Source organism: Microcaecilia unicolor, chromosome 6, assembly GCF_901765095.1.
Source record: "Microcaecilia unicolor chromosome 6, aMicUni1.1, whole genome shotgun sequence".
NCBI classification, from domain to species: Eukaryota; Metazoa; Chordata; class Amphibia; order Gymnophiona; family Siphonopidae; genus Microcaecilia; species Microcaecilia unicolor.
The window spans coordinates 40,186,025-40,212,856 of NC_044036.1; the positions used below are offsets into that span (position 1 = coordinate 40,186,025).

The window sequence follows — 26,832 nt, forward strand, 5'->3', positions numbered from 1 at the left end:
AAGGGGGATGTTTCATGAATACTTGGGTCCCTTCCAGGATAGCAACTATGACATCATGTCAACCTGGTGAAAAGCTATGAGGGACCACAGGGTGTATTATGTAATTTCTAGCACGGTGTCATAGTTTATGCAACTCCATTCTTACAAAGCAGTAGGCCCAACTAAGTGGAAAAATCCATTTTAGTTAAACAGAAAAATAAAGGTGAATTTAACACTTCTTTATTTTGGAACCAATAGTAAAGCCAGTTTTACAAAAGCGGACTTAAAAGCCTAGAGCTCATTATTGAAGACTCCCAAACTGATTACCTGCAGTGTCTCTCAAGGTTACAATATGCAACAGCACATCTAACTCAATGAATAATTGATTTAAGAAATTCATAACTGCTGGTGGGTGGATGATAATCTGTGGAGAAATAAAACACAAATTTCCAGAAGAACATTAGTAAACTGTAGCTCTGGCCTAGGTTTAAGAAAAAAAACAAATCACATCCTTTTACTAAGCTGTAGTAAGTGCTAGCGCATGCTTACTGTGGAACACACCGAAGTGTCCTGTGGTAAAATCTCAACAGGCACACACAAACCACATGCTAAAAAAATTCCTATATTTTTCTCGGAGAGGGGGGTGGGGGTCGGGTCTGGGGGTGGAGAGTGGGTGTGACAGCACAAATCAATCAACGCAGCCACATTACCGCACGCTGACTAGTGCATGAGCCCTTACTGCCTAGAAAATGGCTGCATGCTAATTGCAACATTAGCGCATGGCCATTGAGAAAATGGAAAAATCTGCCATTTTCCGGCTACAGTACAAATGTCCTTAGTGCGCAGAAAAGACGTGCAGAAGGGCGTGCTAAGGTCACTTTTTACCGCAGCTTAATAAAAGGGCCCCAAAGTGATGAAAATAAAATGAATCATGTTATGTACTAATCTATTTTCAACAGTGGTGCTATTTAGTTCTTACAAGACTTATATAACACTAGTAAAAGAGGCCCGATTCCGAAAGAAATGAAACGGGTGCTAGCAAGGTTCCACGCCCCCTCCCTCCCTCTCCTCTGAGTTCCACGCCCTCCTCTCCTCCGAGTTCCAGACCCCCGCGCCTCACGCCCTCTCTCTCTGTCCCCTCCTAGTGCAAGCACGACCTGTCCTCTGGCAGCCCCTCGCCTTCCTGCATGCCGGCTGCAATTTAAAAAATCTTACCTTGGGGTCCTGCGTCAGCAGTGAAGGCGAGCGGCGCTTCAGACTGCCTTCCCATGTGTCTCAGCTCTGCCTCTGGTCCCACCCTTCCGGAAACAGGAAATGAGGGCGAGACCAGAGGCAGAGCTGAGACACATGAGAAGGCAGTCTGAAGTGCCGCTCGTCTTCACTGCAGACGCCAGACCCTGAAGTAAGAATTTTTAAATTACAGCCGGCACCCAGGAAGGTGAGGGGCTGCCAGAGGACAGGTTAAGTACATAAGTAATGCCATACTGGGAAAAGACCAAGGGTCCATCGAGCCCAGCATCCTGTCCACGACAGCGGCCAATCCAGGCCAAGGGCACCTGGCAAGCTTCCCAAACGTACAAACATTCTATACATGTTGTGCTTGCACTCGGAGGAGAGAGAGGGAGGGAGGCACGGGGCCGTGGAACACAGAGGGGAAGGAGGAATGTCCTGCAACTCGAAGGGGAGGGGGGCCTGTAACTCAGAGGGGAGGAGAGGGAGGGAGGTAGGAGGACATGGAACTTGGAGGGGAGGGGGCTGGAACTCGGAGAGGGGGGGGGGGATTCTCTACTCACCTCCGCTGGCTGGTGCTGGATTCCCTTCCCTCTCACTGATCCGCTCTCTGATGTCATCGCCAGGGCGGACCAATGGGATGTGTGTTACAAACCCAGGTATCCAGACGGAGGTGCAAATTATTATATAAGATGCCTAAATTTCTATGTGGTTTATAGAATATTCCGAGTGTCCGTCCACATGGCTAAAACTCGGTGTACATGCAGACGCGGACCGGGTGTATTCTATAACAATGCGTATAGATTTTATAACCACCCATGACCTGCTTATTCCACATCTATGGCCCATGCCCTCTTTCAACTATGAGACTTAGAATCTATGCACATCACATTACAGAATGCGCTTAGACAGTTGTGCGTGTAAATTATAATTAATGCCAATTACTGTCAATTGCTTAATTGGCAATCAGCACTGATTGGCTTGTTAACTAATTAAGTTGCATGCACAAATCCAGAATACGACCAGATTTGCATGTGCAACGCTATATAGAATCTGGGGGAATATGTAATAGTTGGTAGCAATAATAAAACAGTGTTGGAATATTCACATACCAAGCAGCCTGAGCCAACATATTTATTTTTCACTGAACATAATTAACTTTGTATGAACTTGGCGGGTAATAGTGTGCTGAACTGGCAATGTTGGCACATTTAAACTGACTCTGGACAGAACTGCTGCATGAAGGAAGCTCTTCCCTCATTCAGTACACCTCTCTGTGAAATTGTAGCAATAAAAAAAAAAAGCAAGTGCATTTTTACAACATACCATTGCATTCCACAAAACAAAAGAAGCAAGGTCCCACATACCATCTTTTTCTTTTGATGTAAGCACAGGCAAAAAAGATATTAATGCTCCCAATGTTCAAAAAAACATTGTACTTATAAATAGTAACTCTGATTGTTAAGTACCTGATTCTCGTGTATGTTTTGGTGGCCCTTTACTAGGTGAAAACATCTCTGCATGAATACAGGGAGTCCTTTATAACCAGCCCCACCAAACGAGACAAAGATTACGATTTAGAACTAATTACTACCCTAACCAGTACTTCCTCTACGTTCATCCGTATGCTGCACAAGCCGGCATGTTTGAAAATATGTGAGATCAAATAAAAATGCTACCCAACAATAAAGAATGATGTGGATACAGCAGATCATAGGTTTGTTTGCTTTGTTGTGGGTGAACGGGAATGACAGATGTGCGGGGGAGAAGGAAAAGGGAGACAAACCTCATTGGCTTTAGCTTTTTTTACATCGTGCCATCTCCTGTCTCAATCTAACCTCCTTGGTTTTACTGCCTTGGATCCCCTGGGGGAGGGGAGTATTATTTTAGATAAATAAAAATAAGAAACCCTCTTAAAGATATATATATTGAAATTATCCAGAGAGACTTGTAAGGGCCAGACGGAGCATGAGTTCTTCACTTTCCACACAGAAACTTTGTTTGTAACTTTTTGCTGGACTACATTCCGACACACATGCAAGCTATGAATATATAAAAGAAAAAAAAACAAGCCTGTATGCCACTGTTCTCTAGATGAAACTAATAATTTCAGAGGACTGTCTGTCCAGATCTTTTACAAAGCAGATTTGTCTCTGGGACCACTCTTTGTCTGAATAGGTAGGCAGTATTTATGTACTGTACTTTTTCCCCATCATGTTCTATTGCCTTAATACATTTACAGATCAACAAGGAAAAGAACAGTCTTCTCTTCAATGATATACAACCAATCTTCTAAACTTTACCAGAATAATTTTTCTCCCCCTCAACCATGGTTATTTCTCAGGCTGTTCATTATTATCTTTTTATAGTATTTTTATTTAATAAAACCTATTAAGGCTACCATACAAATCTCTTTACTTATGCTTTTATCTTTTAACTGATCAATTTTTATATTGCTGACATCCCTTCTTCGCCATTTGCTCATTTAAAAATTCATAGTATATAAGATGTGTCTCTGGAGAAAATGTCTATAAAATTTGTTATAGCTGGCAAATGTGTAGGCGCCTGTGGTAGCACATGACTAAATGCTTCACAGAAAATAAAATTTGTTTCTGTAGTAAGCAGAACTGTTTAAATGTTATTTATTTTTATGTTTCAAAGAAAATATATTGTGAAGTGCTGCATTGATTTAATACGCAACAATGTCTGTGTACATGCTGTGGAAAGAAAATTTATGAAACCTTTGCACAACTCCTTTAATTGAATTTTCCAAATCTCTCACCACACACAAATAATCAATACCTTCTGTAGAGAAAACCAGTCAGAATTATTACAGTCTGTCTTTTCAATTTTGTTGTCATCAGCACATACACAGCACCTGGATACTTGTAATGTCGGAATAACTGGTAATTTATACCTCCTAAACACACAGCTGCAGCAGTCAAAGCGATGCTATTTAAATGTTTTAAACTTGGAAGAATGAAGCCATTTAGCCACACCCTCCAAAACAGGGGAGGAAAAGAATGCCTAGTGTTCTGACTGTAGGATTCATGTCTGCTATAGATGTATATGCCTTATCAGTAAGTATAACTATGATGCTGTCATTAAAACTGCCAGTGTTTTAAACTTTTAACTTCTACTTGGTGGTATGGTAAGGGGATTCCCTCCATGAAAACAGCAAAATGCAACCAAAGCAGCATAAGTAAAACAGACCTCTAGACCCTTTCCTCACAAATTAATCAGTCCTCTCAACGGCCAGGAAACATAACATGGTGGCATGGCAAAAGAAAAAAATATATATCTACAAAGGGATTTATAATAAACTAAAAACTTGATATGGTCATATTTAGGTTTATGCCTAACATCAGTTTTCGTCATTAATAACATTGTAAGAATAGATAAAAGGGTCACAATGTAGCTTTTTTAAATCTCTACGTAAACTACACTAAGACAACCTCAGACACAGAAAGTGTAGAGAATGTGTATCATACATACAAACCATCAATATAAAAAAAGGAAAAAAATACAAGGAAAAAAAACCCCAGACCCACCCAGTGTACATCTTTAATCTTGTTAAGTACAGGAGGTATTGGTACCATGACAAATACTAGAAAAAAGTGTATGCAAGGCATTTTGGAAGAACCAAAAAGATCAAGCTCCTTTGAAAATTGCACACTTTCCTTTTTTTTTTTTTCCCCCCCATACCACTATCCTACATTCACCGAGGACTGTCTTGTCTATATGATAAGAATCCTAGCCATTCAGCCAAAGGGATGAATTAAAATAGCTGAATTCCCTTTACCTTCAAAATAAAACAAATGCCTTTCCAACAAGCAAACTATAAAATAGTTGCCTGGAATTTTGGAAGCCTGCTTGGTGAGCAAATACTCTTTCTTACCCTAACAATGAAAAGCAGCTGTAACTTGCTCTGTGTTCCTTCACCTATTGTCCTCCAGTTGTCTCTTTCCTATGAAACAGCATTTAGTTAAAGTTGTGGAACGATCTGTCCCCTTCTCTTAGGGGCCCCTCTTACTAAGCATGGGTCCTGTGCTAGCAGCGGCGGCCATTTTTACTGCAGCAGGTAAAAAGGTCAAAGAAAAGAAATGGCCATGCGTTAAGGTTGCACTTAACGCATAGCCATCCAGGGGGAGCACTTAGCGCCACCCAAAGAGGTGGTGGTAAGGGCTCCTGCGTTACCCGGTGCTGCCCGATTACCACAGAGTAACTGCTGCAGTAACAAATAGGGACCTATTTTCCCTAGCACCGAAAAAACAGCATGCTGGGGGTGCAACTAATGCCAGCGCCTACATTGGGGCAGCAGTAGTTCCAGACTGCCATGGGGCTTACCGCTGCTTAGTAAAATGGCCCTAGAGCAGACATGCCTCTTCAGTCATTTAAAACCCTTTTGGAAGCTTTTCTCCTCCGCCTTCCCTTCTGCTTAAATTGTCTTAGGTATCTTCCATCTTCTTTTTTCCTTGATCCTACCTTGCTATTGAGTTCCCCCCTCCCTTTTCCCTTCCCCATTTTTTCCCCCACCCACAAGCTCACAATGTGAATAATTTTGTTTTTACTGTTGTAAACCGCTTAGTTGCCTGTATAGGCTCAATTTGAGTGTATCAAATGCCTGGAAATAAATAAATAAGGAGTGATTAACTACAATAAATCTATACATATGCAATCTGCTCACTAAAACTATGGTGATACAGTAACACCATTCATTTCTCTTTGCTAAATAAACCATTAAGAAAGCCTTCCTTTTCACGCAGGAGGGAGTACGACTGGCTAAGCGGTTGCTAGCTTATTTTTCCAGTTGGAGTGTAGTAACACTGCATTGCAGGCAGTTTAACACAGCTAAACTAAACAGTAATAACTGAAGCAATAGCTGTACAAGCAGAACCAAGACTAAACTCAGCAAATGCAGAAGCGATAGAGAAAACAGTGAAGATAAATATTTTTAAAACAACACACATTTAGGGTTTAATTTCTGCCAGTTCAAGGTGGAATGATGTTTCAATACTTCCTGTGGAAGACAGAATGGGATTGAATTTGTCCTCAAGAAGTGGATTGGCCACCTAGTGGTTAAAGCACCAGGGGCTTGACATCTGGGGGGTGTCTGGTTCAAACCCCACTACTGCTCTTTTGTTACCCTGGGCAAGCCACTTAAAAACCCTTCATTGCCTCAAGTACAAAATTAGATTGTGAGCCCTCCAGTTCCATTTGGGTTGCTTTTCTTTGGACTGCATTTTCAATATGACATCCAAATCCAATTTTGGACATTTTGCGAAAAACATCCCCAAATTCAGTAGCAAACATGACCATTTTTAAACCAGAAAAAAGTCCAACTTTTTGTTTCAAAAATGGCCATTTGCTAGACGTTTTTGTGCTTGTTGCGTCTATCTTTTAGGACCATTAAAAAAAAAAAAGGGTCCAAGGGAAAAACACACAAAAACAAGCCAATGGCATGTATTGGGGGGGGGGGGGGCAGCATTCCTAATAGAGTAGCCACACAGACATCCCAGCAGAGCAGTATGGCATCCTAGAGGGCACTGCAGTGGGCTTCACATAAAGATCCCAGGTACACATCTCACTGTTGCCCCTTTATGTTGTATGGTAAGCTCTCCAAACCCCCACCAAAAACCTACTGTACACCACTACAATAGCTCTTATGCCTGCAGGTGTCACCTGTATGTAGATATTTAGTGTTTTTTGGAGGGCTCACATTTTCCACCACAAGTTTACCAGTTGGAGTGGGATATAGGCCTGGGTTCCCTTCTCTACAGTCAACTGCACCAACCACTAGGACTCCAGGGACCTGCTTGCTGCTCTGATAGGAATAGCCATCATATCTGAAGCTGTCATACAGCCTATGTATTGTCACTGTCACATCTTAGGGGGCTGGAAGGGGTCAGTGACTACTGGGGGAGTCGGGGATTACACCTTAATTCTTCCAGTGGTCATTTGGGGCACCTTTGGGTCACTTAGTCATGATTAAAACAGGTCTTGCCAAAAACACCTTAATTTTTGCCCTTGACATTTTCATTTTATTCCATTATTACAGAAAAACATCTTATCTTTTGGTGCTGTCCATGTCCTGCCCCCAACACACTCCCTTGAAATTTGGACAAACTGTGAAATAAAATGTCAAAAATTGGGATGTCGAAAATCACAACTTGGACGGTTTTCTCTGAAAAATGTCCTTCTTCCACCTTATGACATTTTTTTGTTTTGAAAAGGAGTCTAAAACTGAACATAGTATTCCAGGTGAAGCTTCATAAAATTACATGTACAGGAGCACTGCCACCTTCTATCTGTTAGTTATGCCTCTGTCTTTGCAGCCTAGCATTTCTGTACCTTGGCCACTGACTTACCACAGTGCTTCACTTTATCAGACACTATCACATCAAGGTCTCGCTCCTGGTCTCTGCAAATCAGTCTTGCTCTTCCTATTATATACAAATCCTGCAACCCAAATGTATCACTCTGCACTTCTTCACATTAAAGCTTAACTGCCAAGTATCTGACTAACCTTCCAGTTTTTGTAGTACTCTGATATACCTATATGAGATTCTTAGACCAGAGGATCAAAATTAGAATAACTATTGTAACAGACCATGGAAATCAGGTAAAAGGGTCAAGTCTTTCTTCCATATAACCACACAGAAAACCTTTCCTACAATTTTCTGGTTCCTCCAATTTTGAGTACTGGAGGAACTATCAGAGGAACTGAGTGATAGGCATAAAGAAGTCTGATGCACTGCTCTTTAACTGAAAACATCTGAAACCAGTCCGCACTTGCTTGGTCTTCTGGAGCAGGAGTGTGGAAGCTTCCTATTGCTTTCCAATGAAACAAAATTTATTTTGGGAAATATCATTCAACTTTAGGAATAAGTCATGTCTGTTTGCAATTTCATTTTGAATGCCTGGGAGATACTGTCCCATTTCAAAATTTCAGCTCTTCTCTGCAGTCCCTCATTTATATCTGTTATTGGGATGTCTGTCTGGAGTAAGATCCTTCTTCCTGAAGATCTTGAGAGAACTGAAAATTACTTTAAACTTGAGAAGATTTACATGAAATAACTTTTCCTCATTTCCTAAGCACCTGGGACTGAAGGGAGAGTACATGCAATCTACGTTCTGTATTTGATAAACCCATTTTGCCAGCACCACCTGGGACTGTGGTTGTTGAAATGAAAGGTATTGGTTAAGGTTGTCACGAACCTTCCAGTTTGATTTGTCCCACACTGCCTCTCTTTTTGAAAATGGAAAGTTAACATTACACATTAAAAGAACAATATAAACAGAAATCACAGAGGAAAATATACTTTAGTTATACACAACTTTTACTTTTATATTTTACTAGTAAAAAAAGGCCTGTTTCTGGCACAAATGAAACGGGCGCTAGCAAGGTTTTCCTTGTAGTGTGTATGTTTGAAAGAGTATGTGTGAGATTGACTGTGTGTGAGACAGTGAGAGTGAATGTGCGAGTGCGAGTGTGTGTGTGTGAGAGAGAGCGAGAGTGCTGGGTGCGAGTGTGTGTCCTCTGGCCCCCCTGCATCCACCGTGCGATTCTCCTCTCTCCCCTGCTCCCCCTGCAGCCACCCAGCGATTATACTTTTTCCCTTGCCCCCCCCCCTGCAGCTACCCACCGATGGCGTTCTCTCCCTTGCCCCCCCTGCAGCCAACCTGCGAGTCTCCTCTGTCCCTTGCCCCCCTGCAGCCACACAGCAAGTTTCCTGTGTCCCCTGCGCCCCCTCCAGGCACCCAGTGAGTCTTCTATGTTCCCTGCCCCCCCTCCAGCTACCCTGCATTTGTTGTGTGTCTCCTGCCCCACCTCCAGCCACCCAGTGATTATCCTATCTCCCCTGCCCTCCCTGTAGCCACCCTGCTATTGTCCTGTGTCCCCTGCCCCCCCTGCAGCCACCCAGCGATTGTCCTGTGTCCCCTGCCCCCCTCCAGGCACCCAGCGATTGTGCTGTCTCCCCTGCCCCCCCCCCCCCCCGTGCAGCCAGGCAGTGATTTTCCTGTGTCCCCTGCCCCCCCTGCAGCCACCCTGCAATTTAGGTGTCTCCTGCTGCCCCCCCCCCCGTGCAGCCAGCCAGCCAGCGATTATATTGTGTCGCTGGCCCCCTGCAGCCTCCCTGCGAATGTCCTCTCACCCTGGCCGTTTTGCCACGTCCCCCAGCGTCCTTCACCGTTCCCTTCCCCCCCCCCGATGTCTCTGTTGCCAGTGCACCCCCTTCCACCCCCACCGATGTCGTTGCTGCCGGCGCTCCCCCCTCTCCAAAGGCCCCCCCCCCACCCCACTGACCTGCCGCAACAGAAGATTTTAGCGTGATGTCAATGCCCCTGCAGTACGAACCCATAGAGTAACGTCTGCCCCGCCCTCGACGTCATCGCGTTTTGACGCGAGGGAGGAGCACAGCTACAGTGCAGTAGAACGTTGGAGGTGAGAATGTGCTCCGCCCTCAACGTCATAACGTTTGACGCGAGGGCGGGGCCCAGAGACTGTGATTTTCTGTGGCTTCAGAGCTTCGAACTTAAGAACCTGGCTTCAGTGACGTCAGTGAAAATAGAACGTTGAGGGTGAGTTTTATATATATAGATAGTTAACTTTTACTTAACTATACTCTTTGCTTATTTTTAGTCATGAAAGTATGATTTAAATAAACAGAATTTGGTGTGGCTATTACCAAAAGTGTAAAAACTGTTCCAATATCCAGCGGACTCTAAATTTCATCTTTTGGCAGCTGGTATAAGCTTTGATTATATTCTCTTCAAAAATATTTTGTTTACAGCTAGTGCTAGCCATGGATAAACAATGCTGCTTTTGTGATCAAAATAATGCTGCTATTGATAAAAACAATGTCTGTGTCATTTTAAGCAGATGTTGTTTGTATAAAAGTAAATACATTTCATGCATAGCCATGTGATGATAATGTGACATTCCATTGGTATATCAAGCTACAAAATGCACACAGGTTTAAAATCTGCAACATGACAAAATCAAAAATCATTAAGAAAATCATATTCAAAACTGATTTACAAAGAGGTTTTTCTTCTTCTAACTTGCTACTTCCCACTCTTTCCCATGCATACACAATACGTACCAGTGTGCTCAATAACTGATAAAGTAGACTATGCCTGTATTCAAAAGACAGGCATCTATGTGGAAAACATTTATTCAGTAATGCTATAAGGATTAGTGCAAGTTAGAAACTTCACATGCCCACGAACCTTTCTTGATGTTGTCTCTGCTGTAATATCAGAGGGCAAGATATGAACATCTAGGACCAGAAATTTACAGATTCTTCCTTGCAGGGCCATAGCTTACACAATCTGTGATAACTCTTCATTAAATATATTCTCTGCAGTGGTATGGCTAACTGACTTGGTACTCCGTATTCACACAGTGGAGTTTTCAAGGTCTCCGATACTGATTGAACAGTCTGGTCTACTTTCTTGTCATTTTGCCTTCACAAGAGATATTGATGCATCTTGTTTTCAGAATCTCTTTTGCAGTCTCAATTCATCTAACACATCCATACACAAAGATGTTATGGAATCCCTAGTCTGCTCAAGATTTCCTTATGTCAAAGTCAAAACCAAAGTTGTGACTCTCAGCAAAGCAGAATACACCTTCCACTTATTTGTTTTGTAAACTTCTCTTATTGTTTTTTCCCCAGCTTCCATAATGTGCATATGCAGCAGGGTCCCTGAAACGCACTCCTGCAGAGAGGAGATTCCACAGGAAATCACAGACCTCTACATGACAATAGGAAGAGGAAATCCATAGCACTGGGGAGGAATAACAACACTTTTCAAGGATCACTGTTGTACATACACTACACCTTAGAACAAGGGCACCCCACAGTGAATAAAATGACACACCTGACAATTCTTATTATTGTAAGACAGCAGTACATTTCATTCAGCTGATTTCTAATTTTCTTCTCCCTATGCTTCATAATACTGCATATCCACCTGAATGAAATGCCCTGCCCATCTTAAAACAAGAATGTGTATATGTAGCAGGGAAAACTTAGGCACCAGCAGAAAAATTCTTTAACCCCCCCCCCCCAAAAAAAAAAAAACAACCCCCAGTTATATACAAAGTTTTGGTGTGGGAATTTTTTCCATTTTAATTATCAGTCTTCTCTCTAAAGGGAAAGAGGGCTTATGAGATCGCTATGTCTGTTGTTTGGAGTGCTAACTAACCACACCAAATATTCAGGCAATACGGCGGGCAAGGGGGGGGGGGGGGGGTTGGCCAAGAAAATGCATGTTTTGGAAGAATAGCCTCCTTTAGTTCTGGTTTGGATAGAACTTCATGGGGTGAGACGAGCAAGGAAGAGGGGATTTTTGTTTTTTATATTTTTTTCTCTTCCTTTCCAGCCTGCCCCCCAATTTTTTCTATTTCCTGGTCTTGCTGCCATCAATGCACCTTCTGGCTGAGGCAGCCACTGCTGCTACTTCTAGCCCCACTTTGCAAAGAATGCCGAATTTCAGGTTTCAGGACAACTTAACACACAGTTTCCCAGTCCTGTAGATATACAGACTACATACAAATATTTGGGTATGCTCCTTTTAGGAATAAGGACAGTGACCCAGCATTGTGACCCTATGGTGTGTTTAAAGTTATCCAGTACCTGTGCTACACTTCCTAGGACGTATTGCTTGATGAAGAGGTAATAAATCCCAAGGACATGCGTATATAGGAATAAACAGGATACTGGATAGGGTTAAAACACAGTATTCACTCCCTTCTTCACTAAATTTGCCCTCCTGGCACTGAACTTATGACCACTTGGACCCACTTAGTTCCTCTGCTTTGGGACTTTTAGAATATCTGTACTGGTGTTGAGGGTAGAGGCTCCCTGTTAACACGATTGAGAGTATTACAGTCACTAATTTACATCCTTCTCCAGTATAGTTTTGCAGATATGCCTCCACTCATGGAGTACTCAAAAGCAGCAGGCAGGGAGACGGCGCCAGTGAATAATGGCACGAATGTGAAACTTTTCCTGGCCTGCCAAGACACACTACATCTGCCTTAGTATAGGTATGTAGAATTTGTCAGTAGGTACTGCCGCACCTTCACACATTCAGTCTACTGTTTGGGGGACAAGTAGCACACCATATGGTTATTCCTAACTTTCCTACTCATGATCAGTAAGTATATTATCTCATGCTTATTGCTGACTTAAACTTGAATAGATAATGAATGTGACAGCTGGGTGGATGGGATGGACCATTCAGAACTTTATCTCCTGGAACTCGCTATGTTACTAGCATTCTGACTCATGGGGCATGGTACTTCCACACATATTTTACATACCAACATATACAGCCTTTTCCAAATGGTGCCTGCAGGATGGAGCCGGATCCGACTAAAGAGTATCCATGGCTTGGATCATGACAGATGGCACCCTACACACGCACACCAGCAACTAGCCACTGAATAGCACTCAGATCACGCTACATCTTCACAATGCAGCTGTGACATGCACGCACTCACATGTAACTCTGGGCCTCAGTTCAGATCCTCGGTGTTACACCTCAATTCATCCGCTGTGGTGCGCGTATAACTAGCATCGCACTGGGAAACCAACTGCGGTTAGCCCCTTTAGTGCCCAATGTTCCCAAATATGGGAACATTGGGCACTAATGGGTTAACTGGAATGTACATCAAGAAAACAGTGGTTAACTGGCATTCAGTACGCGGTATTTAGGGCAGAGGTCGACAATGCTTAGTGGCGAGCATGAGGCTATTGACAAAGGGCTTCAGGAACATAATTCATGACAGCAGTTCTTACCTTTCTATCAGTACAGAGTCTCCGTTGGCTTTCATGTTCAACTTGGTGTCACTTTAGGTTCCCCTGCTAAGAACATACCTGACTGCTAGATAGGGTAACATTGAATTCAGGCATATTCTCTGCCCCTAGTAGACTCACAATCCAAGTTTTGTGCCTGGGGTAATGAAGGGTTAAGTGACATGCCCAGGGTCACAAAAAGCCACAGTAGGAATCAAATCCAGCTCTCTAGGTTCTTGCCCTATTGCACTAACCATTAGGCTACTCCTCCAATCTGCTACTTATTTTCTGATTTTAATAAACTGAAAATAATAAAAAGGTGAATGCAGCAGGTGCAAAACTTTGAATGTCTTTCCCATAAGGTCTTCTAATCTCTGCCACATATTAACTACATATTCAATTACAGGGATGTCAACTTTCCCCTCCCAATGTTCTCTTATTAGGTTGGGGCCCTCTCACCTTCTGGCCATAAAGTAGCTCGAATGGGGAGAACCCATTAAACTACACTGACGTCGAGGGGGTACTGACCTGGGTGACAGTCGATGTTGGTGCCACACTGCAGGCTGAGGGCCAAGCAGGGCCACAATGGGAGGTAGGGTAGGCAAAGGCACCCCCAATACAGATGCACAGCGACACTCATCGAGGCCAACACCAGGATAGACTGGGGTGCCAGCACCAAAAGGCTGCAGAACTGATGGGGCTGAGAAAGGAGTCAGGTCCTGGCTGCCTGGAGACAGACGCATTAGTACCTCCTGGATACAGGGAAAGCAATCCTCCCAGCGCTGACGCTTCTCGGGTGCCGAATTCCTTGATGCCCTGGAGCTCCTGGCACCATGAGTCGAAGACGACCAATGCTTCTTGGCCTTTGCCTGAAGCTCGGGGTCGACACTCCTCAGTGCCGATGAGGACGACGTGAAATCCTTATGTCTCTTCAGGGTCAGGTCTGACACTGGTCGGTCCCGGGGGTCCTGTCCAGCAGCCAGCGTTAAGACAAGTGGAGACCTACTCGGCGCACTACTGCTCCGTGTCCATGGGTCTCGATGCAGCCGTATGGACCAATGCAGCCTTCGACATTGATGCCGACACCACTGATCTCAATGCCGATGTTGAGGACTCAGACCTGGCTCCAAAAATCCTCTCGCACTTAGCCTCTCTGGCAACCTGAGTCCTCTTCTTCATCCGAAGACAAAGAACACAGTTGACACAGCTATGGTCAGGACCAAATATGGGCTTCCTTCCTGAAGCAGCTCAGCTCCAAGATGGCTGCCACCACCTGAGACGCCCATCACCAAGATGGCCACCCTAACCTGGAGATACCCACATCCAAGATGGCCGCCGCATCCTCGAATGCCCATACCCTGCGCAACCAGACTGCACCTCTGGAGGAGTGTAGCAGAGCGTAACAACAGAGGACTAAGCCTGTATGTCTTGAACAGGACTATAATTTCTTTACTCATGCACAGCAAGTGTACATACAGGCACTAACAGCAGCTCCAGGGCTGGTGTAAATGTTAGCGTGTATTTTCTGCATGTACATGCATAAATTAGAGAATTTTATGATCTGTGCTCAAGTGTAAACTCCGCCCAAACTCTGCCCCTTGCACACTCCTAGTGAAAGTATGCACCATGAAATTTACACATGTATAGTCATGCTGATTGGTATTTTTAAAAGGCCACCTACATGAGCAAATGATTACAATACTGACATCAATGTGCATTCTTAGCACCTAAAACTAGGTGGTTTCTTATAAAATTTACCCCCAAAGGGAGAAATTTTTCAATATGGATTTCACCAGATAGACAGGTATTTATCCACAGAACAAATTCTCATATAAAATTGTTTTTCTGTCACTAACACCCTGAGAAAAGGGTGAGATTAGGGCCACTGGAAATCCCTGTGCCTGCTTTACTTGCAGACAGTTCCCCTTTGAAGACTCCAGAGCGAGTTTCAAAATTAGTGCCCTCGTGGTTTAAAGAATAAATACAACCCAACAGGACGAATATACAGGAAATGTTATACAAGTTCTAATAAAAGCTGCCAAATTGCCCAGTTTCAGGAGGGAGATTTTAGGCCAGTCCTGGGATTTCTGCAGTCCCCTTCCGATTCATTACGGAACCTGCAGTACCAATTTCAATGGACAGACTTCAAGTACTGCAAATATCATACTGCTTTGGGGTGTAAATTTAAAATCACGACAGGCTAGAACAGGCTTGTTCAAGTTTCCCGTACTTGAGGGCTGAAAACAAACCACATTATCAGGATATCCATAACGAAAATGCATTAGAGCTATCTGCATGTTATGGATGTAGAGAGAATGCAAACCTTTCTTACACATATTCATTAGGTATATCCTGAAAACTTGGCCTGTTTGCAGCCCTTGAACACTGAATTTGGACAAGCCAGGACTACCAACATCCTCCTTCTGGAACTTTAGCTACTCTGTAATAAATAAAAATGAAATGATTTAGACACTGTCCTGTATTTCTATACTTTGTCTACTAGAAAATTTTCAATATAATAAAAATGTTTTCAAAAAAAATATTAGAGAGAGAGAAAACTAAGTTCCTACTTGTTGAGACTAAATTGAATAAGGAACCAAAGTCAAACCTGACTATTGATGGAGAAAGCTTTATTCTGGGTCAATCTATAAAAATATTTGATATTATGTTGGACAATAAAATATCCATGGAATCTCAAAAAAGAAAAAGAATGCAATTTCTCATTACCTTGGGAAGAATGTTGTCCAGCACTACACAGTCGCTTTCTTTTTTCTACTTCAGCCACTGAGAAAAACAAAAGATAGTGATCTGCAGGTTAAAATATTTGTCTACCATATTATTTATGAAGTTATCTGTTAATGCTCTTCCTTCTACTGGCATGCAGAGTACATGACTAATGATTAGTGCAGTGGCCTGAGAATCAGGGGAACTGGGTTCAATTCCTATTGCAGCTCCTTGTGACTCTGGGCAAGTCACCAAACCCTCCATTGCCCCAGGTACAAACTAAGTACATGTATATATTATATAAACTGTTTTGATTATAACTACGGAAAGGCAGAATATCAAATCCCATCCCCCTTTCCCACAGTTTTGATTATGAAATGGATGGTGTTTTTGAAATAAAAAGATGTCATTTAATTTCTTCCACTGAGAACCTGTTAGCTATACCTTCCCTACTTTCCTTTCATCTAACAATTTATTGGGAATCTTGTTTCAGCTTCGTAGGTTCCACTCTCTGGCATGCTCTCCCGCCCCTTCTCCGCATGGAAACCTCTTATTGTAAATTCAGATCAGAACTAAAAACCCATCTATTCTCCGAGACCTTTGGATAATCTGCATTCTGTTGACACTCCTCCCTCCTGTACCCTCCCCATTTATTTTATATTAGTACTAGTAAAACATGCCCGTTTCTTGCGCAAATGAAATGGGCGCTAGCACGGTTTCCTTCCTAACCTCCCCCCCTCCCTACTCACTCCTTCGGCGTTCTGAAGGCACTGACCGCCATTGTTGCAGACCTCGGCACTCCACCTTCAATCTGCTGTTTCGTTGGTTGTGAAGCCACTGACGCTATTGCTCCGCCCTCGACGTCATAACGTTTGATGCGAGGGTGTGGCCCCAACACAGTGTTTTTGGTGGCTTCACCACCACGAAGGCTTCGAACCGGAAGGAAGTGCCCGGAGAACCTGACAGTGATGTCAGTGTCCTCAGAACGTTGAGGGTGAGTTTTATTATATAGGATTGTAAACCTTGCAGTAGCCTTGCTGGACCTCAGGTAGTTTAACAAGCCTATGGAAATAAACATTTAACGTTCTAAACATCTTCATTTAACCCAATTACAAAACAATCTCTTTTATTAAAAATATCTAAGGATACTTTATGTCTTTCCCGTTTTAGCCAAAAGGACTGAAATTTAAATATCAGCAGTGGAGTGGACAAAATCTAAATTCTAAAGGAAACATGCATAATTATGTGATACAAATTATGACAATTTGAGAGAATGGAAATTTCTCTAATAGACAGATGAAACAGATTTTTTTTTTTTTTTTTTATTATCATTTTTATTAATGACCAAAAGATACAGGTGACAATAAAGTGGAAAAAAAAAAAACATTGCATTACAAGTGTGTTCCAATAATCTAATTACATCCATGTTCAACCTGGTCATTTATAATTTTTTTTCTTTCATAATGTGCCTATCTAACCTCCCACCCTCCCACCTCCCACCCACCCTCCACCCTGCAAGCTTACCCATTCAGAATTCTACTGCGAGCCATGGGAGTCAAGGTATCCCAGAACAGTAACCAACATTGTAATAGTCGATCTCCTTTTGGGGATGCTAAGTCATTTATTTCCCTACGTTCTAGGGCTCCTAGGGAGATCATAAGGGATCGCCACCGTGGCATGGAAGGGGGTTCCGATGAGATCCAATTCAATAAAATCGTTTTCTTTCCCATAGCAGTCGCCCTGCGTAGGAACGGTAACATACCCCTCCTTCGGTTCCCTCTCACCTTATATTTGTCAAATAAAAGGGTAGGTAAGGGGCACCACTGCAACCCCCAGATACTCGAGACGAATGCACAAAGCTGTGTCCAGAAGACACGGACCTGGGGGCACAACCAGAACATATGTCCCAAATGCGCCCCAGTTCCCGCACACTTAGGGCAGTCATCCAAAGGTCTTAAGGCAGCTCTAAACGCTCTATGTGGCGAAATATACATTCTCATGTTAAATTTATATTGGGATTCCTGCAGCGTCACCTCTCTAAAGGTCTTATACCCCATTGCCAAATTAGCCTGTACCATCACTCCAGTAATAGAACAGCCCAAGTCTCTAGTCCAGGCCCCAGCAATCTGATCATATGATATCTCCGGGCAAAGCTCTTTGAGTTTAAAATGATAGAATTTTAGAGGAACCGAAAGCTGCGCCTCCAAATCTAGCAAATCTGTAATTTGTCTTCGTCTCTGCGAGGTCAACGACGCTCGGGGGAGGGAGGCAATGTAATGGCTCAATTGCAAGTAGGAAAGGGTAGCCTGTGCTGGAAGTCCAACATTCTCACACAAATCCTTGAAGGACTTACATTTGCCTTCTTTTGTTAATACTTGAAACAGGAATATTATCCCCCCCCTCCCTCCATGTCTGAAAAGTCTCAGTATCCGTGCCCACTGAAAAATCTACATTGCCACCAATCGGTAGGAAGGGGGAAGAGTGGCACTCGAACCCTCCAGCTTTGCCCAGCCATCGCCATGCACGTCTCAGCGGCGTGAAAAGGGGAGCATATCCTTTGGCGGTGGGTGCTTTGCCAACTGGTGCATGCAACCAATAGCTAAAGTGATATTTGCTCACTAGTTTAGTTTCAGGAATGGGAAAGGAAAAAAAGGATGTGCCCCTAAACCAATCCGTAAGATGTCTCATGCAACCCGCCACTGACATACGTTGAATGCTGTGTACACCCAATCCTCCCTTTTGTATTGGAAGGTATGTTTGTTGTAGTGTAGCCCTGGGTCTCTTCCCATTCCATAGATATCTAGCTAGTAATCTGTGTAGTTTCCGCTCGTCTTTATATAAGAAGAATAGAGATAGCACCTGGACCACATATAGCCATTTCGGAACCAGGACCATATTGTACAGAGCTGCACGCCCCCACAAGGACAGGGGAAGGCGCTGCCACATTTCTAAAGTGTGTTGAGTCTCTTTCCACAAGGGGGCTAAGTTGATTTTATAAAGTTGCTTGAGCGATGTTGGCAATCTGATCCCCAAGTAGACCAAGTAATCAGCGGTCCACTTCAACGGGAACCTTCCCTCCCAGCGCTCCCGCACGGAGAGAGGTATTGGTAGTACCTCGGACTTCTGTGAATTAAGTTGGAACCCCGAGTAATATCCGAATTCTGCTATGTGATCTAAAGCTATTGTCAACGATGTCTGAGGTTGTGTCAGTACTAGGAGAATGTCATCTGCATAAGCCAATACTTTAACATGAAGCTGTGGCAGCTGAACTCCCTCCACCCCTGGGTCTTTTATAATATTGCGCAGCAGGGGCTCCAAGTATATCAAAAACAGAAGTGGAGACAGGGGGCAACCCTGTCTCGTGCCCCGTCTTACCAAAAAACGTGGAGAACACATTCCATTCACTAAGACTCTGGCTCCAGGATCCGTATATAGTGTATCAATTGCATGCAAATACCACCCGGACAACCCTATGTATTTAAGTGTTTGAAAGAGATAGTCCCAATTCACTTGGTCAAATGCTTTAGTAGCGTCCAGGCCTGCCAACATTAAGGGATGACCCGTGGCTTCCGCATACGCCACTGCCATCAGGGCCCTACGGACATTGAGACCTGGGTGTCTCCCCCGCACGAATCCCACCTGATGGTCCCCTACTAAAGCCGGGAGATGTATAGCCAGCCTGTCAGCAAGGACTTTAGCTAAAATTTTTACATCTACATTGAGAAGAGATATTGGCCTGTAAGACCCTGGCAAGTCGGGTGGTTTACCCGGTTTCGGGATGAGAACAATTAAGGCTTCATTCGAATCCCTGGGCAGCCTCCCCACTCCCACAGCTGCTTCAAGGTGAAGTGTCAGGGGAACACTCAGTTGGGTCGACAATAATTTATAGTATTCTGTAGAGAAACCATCCAGGCCCGGAGATTTTCCCAAGGACAAACCCTTGATCTTTTGTTGAATCTCTCGGGCCTGGAGGGGAGCATTCAACTGATCCCGGACCACCTGTGGCAGTACCGGGAGGCCTGCGTCTCTCAAATAATCATCCAATTTTGGTCCCCCCTGCTGCGCCTCCGGTTGGTATACTCGGGAAAAATAGTCTCTGAATATGGTCAATATATCCTTAGGACAAGATTTACGGGAACCATCAGGTGCCAACACCGTAGAAATAAATGTCTTCTCCGACCAGGCCTTTGCAACTTTAGCTAGTACTTTCCCAGGTCTATTACCATATTTGAAATAGTGATATTTACGGCCAAAAGCTTGCCTCTTGGCCCGTTCGTGGAGTAGTGAGTCTAGGGCCACCTGTGCCGCAATCACATTGTCATAATTGGTCTGGGTTCTACATCGTATGTGCGCACGTTTAGCTTGTTGGTATTTACGCTCCAGTAAAATTATGCCTTGGGAGATCTTTTTATTTCTTGCGCTTAAGTATCCGATAATTTCCCCTCTCATAACTGCTTTAGAAGTTTCCCAGAACAATGTCGGGTTGTCTTTGTGGGCTACGTTATCAGATTCAAACAGTTTCCATTTTTGTACTAGGAAATTGCCAAAGTCTCCATCCCCCGCTAAGTAGGATGGGAACCTCCATGACTTAAATCTGTCTACATTTTGTCCCAGTACTATATCAGCCCAGACTGGAGTATGATCTGATATCGCCATTGTTGCCATATCTGTCTTAACTACCCGAGAAAAAAGCGATGTGGAAACTAAAATGTAGTCTATACGGGACCAGGTTTTGTGTGCCTTCGACAGATGGGTATAGTCCCGCCTTTGCGGGAATAGTAACCTCCAGGGATCTACTAAGTCCATTAATTTACAGAGATAAGGTAATCCTTTACTGCGGGGTAGTGCGCTCCATGCCCCGACCGTCGAGCGGTCGAGGTCCGGGTCAAGCACTTGGTTAAAATCTCCCGCCACAATCCAAGGGGCCGTATCGTATTTGAGACCCAGATTTATCAATGTCTGGAAAAACTCTGCATCATAACCGTTTGGCCCATAAACCACACATAGGTAGTATTCCTGTCCCATAATATTGAGATGAAGTAGGACGTATCTTCCCTTAGGGTCTTTCCCTATTAATTTAGAAGTGCATGGGAGCCCTTTCCTAATCAATATCGCCACTCCTCCCCGTCTAGCCCCGGAGGAGGAGTAATAACACTCCCCCACCCATTGCTGGCGCAGCTTTCGGTGTTCCTCGTCTGAGAGTTTGGTCTCTTGTAGGCATACTATGGAAGCCTTTAGGCGGTTCAAGTGTGTTAAAATTTTTGATCTCTTAATTGGAGAGGTAATCCCCGCCACATTCCAGGTCACTAATCTTAAATGTTCAGTCAAAGCAATCTTCTAACTTCGTTAATTTAACATATAGCAAACCTAACTTAACGCCCCGGTTGCCCAGCCTCAACCAAAGGCTCCTTATATCAGCCAACACACATTCATACCATGGTTTACCCAAGCCCACAGCTCTTCTTTGTGTCCCTTCATCAATCTGCTCGCTTCTGCTTCCATTCCCTCCCTCTCCCTTCCCCTGTATCTCCCCCCCTTGTCCTCCCCCCATCTTCCCCCCACTAACTATCTGGCCTGTCTTACCAATCTCACTGCGTTCAGTGAGTGTAGCAGGCAGAGGTCTAGATGCTATAGGAGCCCTACCCTTCCTTCATATCAAAATAAATGTATCATAGTTAGTGTCTCACATAGCCCAGAAAGCCACCAAGATCACACCGTCAGGTATTCGAACAGCTTTCCGCTCCAGTCCATTCCTGAGCCATTCCGCCATATGTCTCTGGTCTACCATCTTGTTCACCCAGCCATTCGGTCTCACTCTTTTTCACAGTCAATTTTCGCCGTTAACAGCCCAACAAGAACTTTCTAGAACTCAAGCAAAGTAGCAATCCAACCGGCAACTGCCAACCAAGAACTCCATCAACATATTGTGTGGTTAAACCATCTGTGGAATATAATGGCAATCCCCCCAATGTCAGGTCTGGTGATGATTCAACCACTCCGCTACAGCTTCTGGTTCAGTATAAGTTGTCCAGGTTCCATTCGCCAAGATTTTCAAGGTTGCTGGATATTGCAGGGTGAATTTGAACTTTTTTTCCACTAAACAGGTGCAAACCGTGGAAAAAGCACGGCGTTGTGCTGCCAAAGCCGCAGAGTAATCCTGAAAGATACGTATTAAGGTTCCATCATACTTTGTAGTTTCCCTGCAGCTTTTATACTGTCGCAATATTGCCGCTTTTTGGGCATAACAGTGAAATTTTGCTATCACCACTCTGGGCCTCGATTCTCTTGTCGGCCTAGGTCCTACACGATGTGCACGTTCAATTCGGATCGTACGGCCTTCTCCAGCCTCCGGGAAATGTGCCTGAAGCCATGTTTCCAATGTGCGTTTTAAGTCTTTATCTGCCAAGGATTCTGCAAATCCCACAAAGCGGAGATTATCGCGGCGCGAGCGATTTTCCAAATCTTCTACTCGCTGCACATTCTCCTGGACCAGGCGTTGTAGTCTTTCTATCTCTCCCGAGTTATTTGTTGACCATCTTCCACCTCCGCAACCCGGGCCTCCAGCTCCCCAGTCCGACGTGAAAGTTCTGTCGTGAGCGCCGACAGCCCCGTTATCTGGGCAGAAAGCTGATCAAACTGGGGGGCCAATGCGCCCACCACTGCTTCTGTAAGTTCTGGCAGCGTGAAATCAGAGGCCGGGCGGGAGGGTGAATTCGCCGGCGAGGCGGCCGCCATCTTGGATTCGCCAAGTCTCGGTTTCTCCTCTTTTTTCTTCGTGTTTTTTGCGGTTTGCGCCATCGCCGATCGCGTTAAATATTTGTCCATATACTGGGAGAGCGTGTGCGCCTTAGATTCTCTACTTTCTGGGGTCGGAGACGTCTTTAAAGGTTCGAATTTCGGGCAGGGCTCCCAGCAGCCGAAAATTCACTTCCTTCCCAGCTCACAGCATCACGTGACCTCCAGATGAAACAGATTTTTAAAAATGTTTTATTCATGCAAATTCAATTTACAAATCAAGCAAAGTATACACATACAGAAACAGAGATAATGAAACAAACAAGCAAAATTTTAAAAAAATCCTCATTACTCTCTAAAGTCCATAAATATGTGAGAATTCAAAACAACAAAAGCAGATTACAAAGAGAAGATACTTACCTGTAGCAGGTATTCTCCGAGGACAGCAGGCTTCATATTCTCAAAAGTGGGTGATGCCGATCCGTGTCATGCAGTCCAGCATTTTGCCAAAGCTAAAAAGAGAGTTTTGTGGAGTGCGAGTTGCACTCCACTTCGCATGCACGAGTGCCTTCCCGCCCATCGTGCGAATGCAGTCTCCTCAGTTTAATACTAACGCAAAAAATAAAGTAAAATTAACCAAGGACACAACTCCACGGGGAGGTGGAAGGGATTGTGAGAATATGAAGCCTACTGTCCTTGCAGAATATCTGCTACAGGTTATCTTTGCATTCTCCAAACACAAGCAGGCTTCTATCTTCTCACAAGTGGGGAATCCCTAGCATCCAGGCTCACCCAAAAAAAACCAAACACTGGTCAACTAGGCCTCGCAACAGATTAACCTGAAAACTATAGACAATCTGAATGAGAGTGCTGCCTGGAACATAATAAAACGGGCCTAGGAGGGTGGAGTTGGATTCTAGACACCAAACAGATTCTGCAACATTGTCTGCCCTAACCAACTGTCACATCGGGTATCCTGCTCAAGGCAGTAGTGGGATGTGAATGTGTCGACTGAAGACCAGGTCACAGCCTTGCAAACTTCTTCAATGGAGGCTGAACTCAAGTGAGCTACTGAGGCAGCCATGGCTCTGACATTATGGCGAGCCCCATTCTGTTAGGATCAAAAGAAACAAAGTTGGACGGACTGCCTGTGGGGCCTTGTCCGTCCATGTAGTAGGCCAATGCTCTCTTGCAATCCAGGATGTGCAAGCAGCTTTTGCCAGGATGGGCATGAGTTCGGGGAAAGAATGTTGGCAAGACAATCAACTGGTTCAGATGGAACTCCGATACCACCTTCGGCAGGAATTTAGGGTGCATGAGGAGGACTACTCTGTTGTGATGAGTTAGTATAAGGTGCATCCGCTGAAGGTCTGAAGGCCTGAAGCTCACTGATCCTACAAGCTGAAGCAACATTCACCAAAAAAATGACCTTCCAGGTCAAGTACTTCAGATGGCAAGAATTCAGTGGCTCAAAAGGAGCTTTCATCAGCTGGGTGAGAACGACATTGAGATCCCATGACACTGGTGGAGGTCTGACAGGGGGGTTTTGACAAAAAAAATCTCTTATGAAGCGAACAACTAAAAGTTGTCCAGAGACGGGCTTACCTTCTACACGTTGATGATAAGCACTAATTTCACTAAGGTGGACCTTTACAGAGTTGGTCGAGACTAGACTCTGATAAGTGTAGAAAGTATTCAAGCAGGGTCTGTGTTGGGCAAGTACGGGGGATCTAGGGCCTTGCTCTCACACCAGACGGCAAACCTCTTCCATTTAAAAGAATAACACCTCTTAGTGGAATCTTTCCTGCAAGCAAGCAAGACATGGGAGACACCCTCCAAGAGACCTAAGGAAGCAAATATGGAGGTTGAGATGTAGAAATGACCCCTCGTTCTGTGTAATGAGGGTCGTAAAACACTCCAATCTCCACAGTTCTTCGGAGGATAATTCCAGAAGAAGAGGGAACCAGATCTGCCGCGGCCAGTACGGCGCAATCAGAATCATGGTTCTGCTTGATTTTCAACAAAGGTTTTTCTACTAGAGGTACTGGAGGATACACGTACAGAAGACCTTTCCCCCAACTGAGAAGGAAGGCATCTGGCACTAGTCTGTTGTGGGCCTGAAGCCTGGAACAGAACTGAGGGACCTTGTGGTTGATCTGGGTGGCAAAAAGATCCATCGAGGGAGTGCCCCATGCCCAGAAGATCTTGCAGGCTATGCCCATATTGAGAGACCACTCATGCAGGTTGCATTATTCTGCTCAGCCTGTTGGCCAGGGTATTGTTTGTGCCCGCCACATAAGTGGCTTGAAGGAACAGGCCATGTTGGTAAGTCCAATGCCACATCTGGACAGCCTACCAACACAGAGGGTGTGATCCGATGCCCCCCTGCTTGTTGGTGTAATACATTGCAATCTGATTGTCTGTTTGGATGAGAACACTTTGGTCAGATAGCCAATCTCTGAAAGGCTTTAGAGCGTTCCAGATCACCTGAAGCTCCAGGAGATTGATTTGAAGATTCGTTTCCTGGGCGGACCAAGCATCTTGGGTGTGAAGCCCATCTACATGAGCTCCCCATCCCAGGAGAGATAAATCCGTCGTCAGCACTTTTTGTGGCTGAGGAATTTGGAATGGAAGTCCCAGAGTCAAATTGGATCGAACTGTCCACCACTGAAGAGAGTGTACAAGCTTTGGAGACACTTGGATGACATCTTCTAGACTTTCCGTGGCTTGATACCACTGAGAAGCCAGGGTCCATTGAGCTGATCTCATGTGAAGATGTTTCACGGGTGTAACGTACACTGTGGAAGCCCTGTGGCCCAACAACCTCAACATCTGTGGAACTGTGACCTGAGAGGCACGAACCTTGGATGCAAGTGAGACAAGACTGTCAGCTCGCGTTTCCAGGCGGTAGGCTCGAACCCTCTGTGTGTCAAGCAGGGCTCCTATGAACTCCAGTCAATGGAAAGGGTGGAGATGGGACTTGGGGTAGTTTAAAATGAACCCTAGTAGCTCGAGCACCCAAACAGACATCTGCATGGACTCCCGAGCACCATCTTCTGACATGCTCTTCACCAGCCAATCGTCGAAATATGGGAACACATGCAACTACCGCTAGACACTCGGTGAAGACCGTGGGAGATGACACGAGGCCAAAAGGCAACATGTGATACTGAAAGTAATGTGTTCCTAGCCAAAATCAAAGATACTTCCAATGGGCTGGAAGCATTGGGATGTGAGCTTATGCATCCTTTGCCAAAACGTTTTTCTGAATCATTGGGGAAAGGGTGCCCAGTGAAACCATCCTGAACTTTTCTAGAACTAGAAATTTATTAAGGGCCCTTAGGCCTAGGATGAGACGCATCCCCCGTCTTTTCTGCACAAGGAAGTAGCTGGAATAGAATCCCTGCCCTTCTTCCCCTGGTAGAACGGGTTCGACCGCATGGGCCTTTAGAAAGGTGGAGAGTTCTTCTGCAAGTACCTGCCTGTGCTAAGAGCTGAATGAATGAGCTCTCTGTGGGCAATTTTGAGGTTTGAGATGCCAACTGAGGGCATATCCAAGGCGGACTATTTGAAAAACACACCAGTCAAAGGTTATAAGAGGTCACCTTTAGTGAAAATATTTTAGCCTCCCCCTGACCAGCAAGTCGTCCGGGATGGACACTTTTACTGCGGCTATGTTCTGCTGGAGATAGTCAAAAGCTCGTCCCTTGCTTTGCCTGGGAAGCAGCAGAAGCCTTATGCGCATGCTGTTAACGTGAACGACTGTGCAGGGGCTGAGCCTGAGTAGGTTGGTGAGCCAAAGGATTGTACCTAAGCCTAGAATAGTAGTAGGAATCACTCCTTGGCTTGCTAAAATCCTCCTAGTTGAGGAGGTGGATGCAGAAGGTGCCTGGCAGGAGAGAGAAGAGATTGTATCAGGTTGCTTCTTGATTTGGTCAGCGACCACCAACCGCTGCTGAACAGAGTGTTCCAAGTCAGAAACACACAGCCATGAGAGTCTGTGCATTGCTATACTTTGAGCAGAGATCCTGAATGCCACATCAAAAGTGTCCTAAAAGCCCTTGGCTAAGAACTTTTGACACACCTTCTGCTGCTTGAAACTGGTGAAAAAGTTTGGTGTGCCTTTACATAAGTAAACATGTTTAAACGCCCATCTCCCTTCTCAGTATCTCACCTCACCCCTTCATCCCCCTACCTCTTCTTTCCCCTCACTTGATTACCTGCTTCTTTTATTCATCTCTCTCCATCTTTCATCTCCATTACTCCCAGCAATCCTCCATCTGTGAGGTAATGCTTATGTTCTCATCTTCCTCCTCTCTGGTTTTCTAATGCATATATGTCCTCTGCCTTCCTG

General features: G+C 44.5%; 1 protein-coding gene across 5 annotated transcripts in view; it reads right to left on the bottom strand.

Annotated features, from left to right (window-relative positions):
* Positions 1 to 203: 203 nt before the first annotated feature.
* ITGB3BP (integrin subunit beta 3 binding protein) overlaps positions 204 to 26,832 on the bottom strand; it is a 103,972-nt gene continuing 77,343 nt past the window's right edge. For all 5 annotated transcript variants that reach the window (XM_030207014.1, XM_030207012.1, XM_030207013.1 and 2 more), the window contains exons 7-8: positions 15,747 to 15,803; positions 204 to 403 (exon numbers count right to left, since the gene is read on the bottom strand). In XM_030207014.1, the coding sequence (XP_030062874.1) occupies positions 351 to 403; positions 15,747 to 15,803 (110 nt within the window). In that variant the 3' untranslated portion in view covers positions 204 to 350. The remainder of the gene's footprint in view (positions 404 to 15,746; positions 15,804 to 26,832) is intronic.